Consider the following 8,671-nt stretch of genomic DNA (forward strand, 5'->3'; position numbering starts at 1 on the left):
ACGGCGCCATTTATACACAGCAGGAGGCCGCACGGTGCCATCTATACACAGCAGGAGGCCGCACGGCGCCATATATACACAGGAGGCCGCACGGCGCCATCTATACACAGCAGGAGGCCGCACGGCGCCATCTATACACAGCAGGAGGCCGCGCGGCGCCATCTATACACAGCAGGAGGCCGCACGGCGCCCTCCCCAGAGACAGCAGGAGGCCGCACGGCGCCATCTATACTGAGCAGGAGGCCGCACGTAGCCATCTATACACAGCAGGAGGCCGCACGGCGCCATCTATACACAGCAGGAGGCCGCACGGCGCCATCTATACACAGCAGGAGGTCGCACGGCGCCATCTATACACAGCAGGAGGCCGCACGGCGCCATCTATGCACAGCAGGAGGCCGCACGGCGCCCCCCCAGAGACAGCAGGAGGCTGCACGGCGCCATCTATACTCAGCAGGAGGCCGCACGTAGCCATCTATACACAGCAAGAGGCCGCACAGCGCCATCTATACACAGCAGGAGGCTGCACAGCACCATCTATACACAGCAGGAGGCCGCACAGCGCCATCTATACTCAGCAGGAGGCCGCACGACGCCATCTATACACAGCAGGAGGCCGCACGGCGCCGTCTATACACAGCAGGAGGCCGCACGGCGCCATATATACACAGCAGGAGGCCGCACGGTGCCATCTATACTCAGCAGGAGGCCGCACGGCGCCATTTATACACAGCAGGAGGCCACACTGCGCCATCTATACACAGCAGGAGGCCGCACGGCGCCATATATACACAGCAGGAGGCCGCACGGCGCCATCTATACACAGCAGGAGGCCGCACGGCGCCATCTATACACAGCGGGAGGCCGCACGGCGCCCGCCCCAGAGACAGCATGAGGCCGCACGGCGCCATCTATACTCAGCAGGAGGCCGCACGTAGCCATCTATACACAGCAGGAGGCTGCACGGCACCATCTATACACAGCAGAAGGCCGCACAACGCCATCTATACTCAGCAGGAGGCCGCACGGCACCATCTATACACAGCAGGAGGCCACACGGCGCCATCTATACACAGCAGGAGGCCGCACTGCACCATATATACACAGCAGGAGGCCGCACGGCGCCCTCCCCAGAGACAGCAGGAGGCCGCACGTAGCCATCTATACTCAGCAGGAGGCCGCACGTAGCCATCTATACACAGCAGGAGGCCGCACGGCGCCATCTATACACAGCAGGAGACCGCACGGCGCCATCTATACACAGCAGGAGGCCGCACGGCGCCATCTATATACAGCAGGAGGCCGCACGGCGCCATCTATACACAGCAGGAGGCCGCACGTAGCCATCTATTCACAGCAGGAGACCACACGGCACCATCTATACACAGCAGGAGGCCGCACGGCGCCATCTATACACAGCAGGAGGCCGCACGGCGCCATCTGTACAGAGCAGGAGGCCACATATAGCCATCTATACACAGCAGGAGGCTGCACGTAGCCATCTATACACCGCGGGAGGCCGCATGGCGCCATCTATACACAGCAGGGGGCCGCACCTAACCATCTATACACAGCAGGAGGCCGCACGGCGCCATCTATACACAGCAGGGGGCCGCACGGCGCCATCTATACACAGCAGAGGGCCGCACGGAGCCATCTATACACAGCAGGGGGCCGCAAGCCTCCATCTATACATAGTGGGAGGCCGCACACCGCCCCCCCCAGAGACAGCAGGAGGCCGCACGGCGCCAACTATACTCAGCAGGAGGCCGCATGCAGTCTCGCATGCAGTCACGCACACACACAAACAAACATATACAGACATATACATACACGCATAAACACATTTGAAACACAAAAATACATATAAACAGACATCACACAATGATATCTGCCTGCACACACACACACACACACACACACATACACACACACACACACACACATACACACACAGACTCACCATCCCCCGGCTCCATTCCTCCTGCCTGCTCTGACTTCTCCGTTGCAGCAGTGCAGGCCGGGCGCGCACTGCGTGACATCACAGCTAGGAGACACGGCCGCGCACAGGGCCGTGTCTCCAAGCAGTGACGCGGCCGGGCCAGCACAGGGAAGTTAACTGCTGCAGTGCTGGCCCGGCCGATGAAGAAGTAGCAGCCGTGCGCCACTGCTGGGGGAGCGGTCCGGGGCCCCCCCTCCCGCCACAGCTACCGGTATGTGCAGCGGCGGCCCGCACATATAATGAGGGCAATCCGGCATTAGACACCCCGCCCGGAGCCGCGGGCCCCCTGCAGGCTCGGGGCCCCAGGCGGTAGCCCGGATTGCCCTCATTATAATCCGCCTATGGGTGTTAGGGTCTCTGGAGATTATAGGAGGGATACAGTAGGTGTTAGGGTCTCTGGAGATTATAGGAGGGAGACAGTAGGTGTTAGGGTCTCTGGTAGGATTTAGAGGGTGACAGTAGGTGGTACGGTCTCTGGAGATTGTAGGAGGGAGACAGTGGGTGTTAGGGTCTCTGGGGATTCTATGGGGGAGACAGTGGCTGTTAGGGTCTCTGTTAAGCTTTAGAGAAACTGGGTGGCAGTAGTGCTTGTACAGAACAGAGGGAAGCGGCTGCTTCAGAAGTCCCCTGACCTCCATGCCATAGTTACACACCAAACAAATAGCTCTGTCCCATGGAGGAGTCATTAAACTCCTGTTTGTAAGTAGGGATGGAGAGATAATGACTGCTTCCTCTCGTCTCTCCTCCCTCAGCAGCACGGACTAGTGGTAGGTCGTCAGTGAACAAGCTGGCACAAGGAGACGGCTCCCCCCTGTCAGTCACTTATATAAAGTGGTTATTACTGGGGTAAAGCGATGCTCTCCGGGTGCTGAATCCGACCGGGAACTGTCCAACGACCGACCAGTTTATGCTAAAACCTTAATGATCGTGCTGGCTAACTGCAGGTGGACGAGGTTTTGACCACATCTTTTTAGATTTGAGAGTCCTCAGTGGTTGATACCTTTTAATGGCTAACTGAAAAGATGGTAACAAATTGCAAGCTTTCCAGACTACTCAGGCCTCTTCATCAGGCATAGTATACCACAAAATCCGAAGAGTCACATATTTATACACAATAAGACACACAAAAAATGCAATAGGTAAGACAGGTGATGGAAAGCAGAGTTACAGTGCTGTGCAAATTAATTGGGACAAAGCATTTTTTAAGTAAAATCGTAAGTTGATTACCAGTCAAAAACAGATGTTTGGGGGCTTTTTTACAGCTGATGGTACAGGGAGCTTATTTCCTGTTGATGATATGATGAATTCATCCAAATACATAGTCGTTTTAAAATTTGAAGAGACATTCCAACAAGATTTGGCTCCATGCCACAATTTCATGTGTGTGAAGAAATTCCTGGAAGAAAATAAAGTAAAAGCGCTGGACTGGCCTGGCAATTCACCAGACTTAAATCCTATAGAAAATTTGTGGAGCATTGTGAAGAGACGTCTTGGCAAAATGGACTGTACAACCAAAGAACGCATGATTAACAGTGCCATACAAGTGTGGTTCCATGATGAAGAATTAAAGAATTTATGCAAAAACTTGGTAGAATCAATGCCAAAACGCATTGAAAATCTCATATCTGCTAAAGGAGGACATATTTCTTACTAAAATTAGTATGTAACAGTTTATTATAACATTTTATTATGAAATATTCAAAAATATGTGTTTTTTTGCTTTGTCCCAATTAATTTGCACAGCACTGTATTACGGAAGAGATAAACAGTTCTGGCTATAAATATTTTAGCAGTTAATAGATAAGGAGTGTGAAGGTTATATTGTCCTGTGACCAGGTCCAGTGTTGTGATGGCCTCACAAGTCTGAGGGGCACATTCCTTAGTTGATTTAGAATGACATAAATCCATGCGACACATTTGTTCCTGCTCTGAAAGTGTAAAAGGTCACCATCAGTTTATATTCTGAGATTCTTCTTTCTCTTTGAGATTTGAAGTTACCTTTTAATACCAGTAATTTCATGTCTTTTATGCTGTGATCAGGGGAACAAAAATGCTTGGCTACAGGCAGATCTATTCTTTTTTCTTTTACTGTGTGGCGATGATGATTCATCCTTGTCCTAAGTTTTTGCCCTGTCTCCCCTACATAAAGACCCCCAGCTGGACATTTGGTACATATAATTAAGTACACTACATTAGATGTGATACAGCTGAACGTACCTGGGATCTTGTAGTCCTGATGTGAATTGGGAATCTTTATCTTGTCTGTGGTCGTTATAAACGGACAGGTTTTACATTTTTTCTGGTTGCAGGGAAAGGTTCCTGTAGCTGGTGGAGATGACAGGGAGCTTCTGACAATGATGCTTCTTAGATTTGGGGGCTGCCTGAAACACAGAAGTGGGGGGTCTGGAAATATGGACTGTAATCGGGCATCTTTTTGTAGTAAGGGTTGTAGTTTCCGTGCAGCTCTTCTTAGCGCCTCCAGATTTGGATGGTAGGTGACTACTAGAGGCACCCGGTTGTTTTCTTGTTTGATTTTGTAATGTAGGAGGTGATTCCTTGATAATCTGATGGCTTTTGTAATCTGGTTCTCAATTGTTCTTGGATGGTGGCCCTGTTTCAAAAATGTCTTTTTGAGGTCATCAAGGTGTTTGTCTCTATCCATAGGGTTGGAACTGGTTGATACCTTTTAATGGCTAACAGAAAAGATGGTAACAAATTGCAAGCTTTCGATACTACGCAGGTCTCTTGACCACATCTTTATGATTTTACTCTGATTACTGTGTTCACCTGTGTGTCACTTGCTATTTAATTGAGAGTTGTTTTGGATCCAAAAGAACCAAGTCTTTTTGGGTGAGCGGTGTCCAATGATCCAGTTCACCAAAAAGAACGGGAATATCCATCACTAGCATGGACTTGTAGTCATACTGTATCCCAGCCTTGGTGGTTTACTAGCAGCCTGAGGCACTGTGTGAGGATGCCACCTACTGGACACAATAACTGCCTTTAAAAAAAGAGGTGTCGTAGTTATAGCTTTCTGAGAGAGGCGCTGTGCATCCCTCCCCTCTTCTCTCTGTGCTCCTGTATGCCCAAACCCCGCTGCTAGGAAGCCACAGACATCAGGTACAGATTTAGCAGGGGCATAAATCCAAACCTGGAATTCTGATGGAGGCCCTCCTTTTAATCCAGCCCTGGAGATAGATAGATAGATAGATAGATAGATAGATAGATAGATAGATAGATAGATAGATAGATATGAGAATGTTCTTGGGCAGGAAGAAGTGGATTGTGGAAGCACACTAGGTCCCCAAGGTAGCGGAGGCCCAAGGGGCATGTGCCTGTTATGCTTTTTAAATGGCCCAACCCTAGAAATCAGACTAAATTGGGTGACGAGTCCATCTTCTTTCATACATGATAGTACTATTATCTAACCATAGACATATTTTACCATGATGTTACAGCCATTTTTTTGCCTCTGCACTGAAGCCCAACGAGGAGGCGTTGTCATTTCCAGATCTCGGGGTGTCGTGGACATTCATATCCAGGTTTAGGAGTTTCTTCTCTTGTCTACAATTCCAATTTACCATAAAAGGGTAGCAACGATTTATTTTCTTTTTTTTCCTTCTCATTTCAGATGGCTCGTAAAAAAGTGATCCTCGCCTCTTTGCTTATTTTCCCCACTTTGTTCATGTTCGGATTGTTCCTCAAGCTGCAGGATTTCGAGATATGGTATTTTTGCCTCGGCTGCAGTGACAGCTACGTGCACTATCGATTTGACTACAGCAACAAAGTCTTCATGAGAGTTCCTGAGGCAAACTGCAAAGAATCTCCTCCATTCCTGGTTCTTCTCGTCACCACCACCTACGGCCAAAAAGAGGCTCGAGAGGCCATTCGGAAAACGTGGGGGAAGGAAATATTGATCCATGGGAAGAGGGTGGTGACTTACTTTCTCCTGGGCTCACGGAAAGATGAAAGTGTGAAAGAGAAGGTTAACCTGGCCCAGGAAAGTATCTTGTACAAAGACATCATCCAACGCAACTTTGTCGACTCCTATTACAACCTGACTATTAAGACCTTAATGGGCATGGAGTGGATCACCCACTATTGCCCGCAGACTTCGTACGTCATGAAGACGGACACCGATATGTTCATTAATACATTTTATCTAGTCGAACTCCTTCTGAGGAGAAATAAGACTTCCAACTTTTTCACGGGCTTTCTAAAGCTGAATGATAGTCCTATCCGCAACTTATTCAGCAAGTGGTACATAAGTAAACATGAGTACATGGGCGAGAAGTACCCACCATTCTGTTCTGGGACGGGCTACGTGTTCTCCAGAGACGTGGCACAGAAGGTCTACAACATATCGATGACGACCCCCTTCTTCAAGCTAGAGGATGTGTATGTAGGCATGTGCCTGGACCGACTTAAAATCCCGTTGCAAGAACTTCACAACAATCCGACGTTCTTCGCATCGAAGCCTAAATTCTCGGTGTGTACGTACCGAAAAATTGTTACCGCCCATGAGGTCCAGCCCCATGAAATCATGCTGTATTGGGAAGCATTACAGAGATCTGGAGACGAAAACTGTTGACAAATAGTATTTTTACTTTTAATCTTGAAAATTTCACAATTTGGGCTAGTCAGGAACTACCCCAGACTAAGAAATAAGGTCTCAGTTTGGAGCTTGAAATATTGTGCCTTTACTGTTGTCTTGAAGTTGCACTCCAGTCATCCCATAATATTACATGGCAGCTCCCTTAAAGGACTTGAAGGAGAGTTTGTGGTGTCGATCGGACATGTATAAAACCCTTTTCTTTATTTTAGTAATGTCCCATGGTGCCTTATTTCCAAATGCCAAGTCTGTCCTACCCTGGGTGGAGCCTAATTGGCACAGGACTGGGTAGACTAACCGTTTGACACCCATGTAAGGGGTGTCTTTGTCATGCTCCACCCCGTTAGGGGCAAAACAGTGTAAATGATCCTTTAACCTTTTTTCATCTTTTGCTTTTTCTTCTTCTTTATCCAAAACACGCAAGTAAAAAGTTTTTTGGGGTTTTGCTTTTACAGCGTTCATTGTGTGGTAAAAATGACCTGGTAGCATAATTCTTCTGGCCAACGCGATTATGTAGATACCAAACTTCTATAGGGCTTAAAAAAATTCTAAACTTTGTAAAAACTTTGCATCACTGTTTTCTGAGGCTTAAAACTTTTTTCTTTTTTTGTGTCATATTGTATCATTTTTATTGGTACCATTCTGGGGTATCTTTGACGCTTTGATTACTTTCCATGCATTTTTTGGTAGAGGTGTTGGGCGCAAAAAAACGTCAATTATTCTATTTCGATAGTTTTTTTCTCTACAGTGTTTATATCTTATGGGTTAAATAATTTTATATTTTGATATGCCTATTTTTTAAGTTTTTTAATTTAATTATTTTTTATTTCTTTATCTTTTGATGGGGAAAATAGGAGAGAATTCAAACTTTTACTGTTTTGTATTTTTGTTTTAATATTCTTAAAACTTTTTAATTTCTTTTTTTTTAATTTTTCACGTTATTTTTCACTGCTCTCCAGAGGACTTGATCCTGTGTTTGATTGCTTCTATGTATTATAGCATATAGTAAAAATCACAGTGTGTTTGACTGTTAATAGCACTTATAAAAAATCATAATAAAACAGTCAAGCCCATATCCCATTGGTCCAAAAAATGCAATTCTAAGCATCAGATCCGTCAACAACAGTGACTGATGACTGTTTCCAGTTTTCAATATGACATTATTTCCAATAGAGATAAATACATAAAAAATATGTGAAAACAGTAAAATAACACAAGACATGAATATATCTAATGATTGATTATTATGGAGGTGATGATTATCACAGGCAGAGGTTCACTTTATAAGCCTGAACTGTCATACCAGACTCAGCCTGTGGATGAAAATAGCGCTAAAACTGGAAAAAAAGTGCATCCTTTTTTCTATGCTTTTGGGCTTCATTCACACAGATTTCGTAACTATAAAGTTCTCTAAACGACTTAATGGAACATATATCAGTCTGTACATCACTGCAAAGTGTTGAAATACCATAACAGCATTTTATTCAGCTGTCACATTTCCTCTTGTGTTTAGAAAAAAAGTAATAGGTATAATATAGCGCCCCCTCGTGGTGGAACAGCTTATAGTGATATTTCATGTATTACATAACAGAATACAATGTATGCGAGTATTACACGTTACAACATACAGGTTATATAAATGCATATTAATAACCTGGAAGTACTACTACACCCACCCTCCTAACACATACCCGAGTTCTTAGCCACGTGTGTTCAATATATAATAGGAAAAATAAAGAGTTAAATCACTGTAAGCTCCATAGGAGCCGAACCTGTATATAAATATTGTCTGTACAGTATAAATGTCTCTTATACAAAAAATAAAATCCTGATATTTTTATATTTTATCTTATTCTCCTGTGATTCTTGTCACAAATCCAAATGGAAGTGGTGGCATGGGATGAGTATGCTGGAGCAGATACCATACCCCTCATAGGATGAGTGCGGTGGAGCAGATACCATATCCCTCATAGATAGGATGAGTATGGTGGAGCAGGTACCATACCCCTCATAGGATGAGTGCGGTGGAGCAGGTACTATACCCCTCATAGATAGGA

At 46.0% G+C, this 8,671-nt stretch overlaps 1 protein-coding gene across 2 annotated transcripts in view; it reads left to right on the top strand.

Annotated features, from left to right (window-relative positions):
• The window catches only part of B3GALT5 (beta-1,3-galactosyltransferase 5), a 142,593-nt gene extending 134,132 nt beyond the window's left edge, over positions 1-8,461 (top strand). For both annotated transcript variants that reach the window (XM_073668434.1, XM_073668441.1), the window contains exon 3: positions 5,634-8,461. In XM_073668434.1, coding sequence (XP_073524535.1) covers positions 5,634-6,593 — 960 coding nt within the window. In that variant the 3' untranslated portion in view covers positions 6,594-8,461. The remainder of the gene's footprint in view (positions 1-5,633) is intronic.
• Positions 8,462-8,671: the final 210 nt, after the last annotated feature.

This window comes from Phyllobates terribilis, unplaced genomic scaffold (genome assembly GCF_046119375.1).
Source record: "Phyllobates terribilis strain yellow unplaced genomic scaffold, ASM4611937v1 Scaffold_2__4_contigs__length_985480577, whole genome shotgun sequence".
In the NCBI taxonomy this organism is placed as follows: domain Eukaryota; kingdom Metazoa; phylum Chordata; class Amphibia; order Anura; family Dendrobatidae; genus Phyllobates; species Phyllobates terribilis.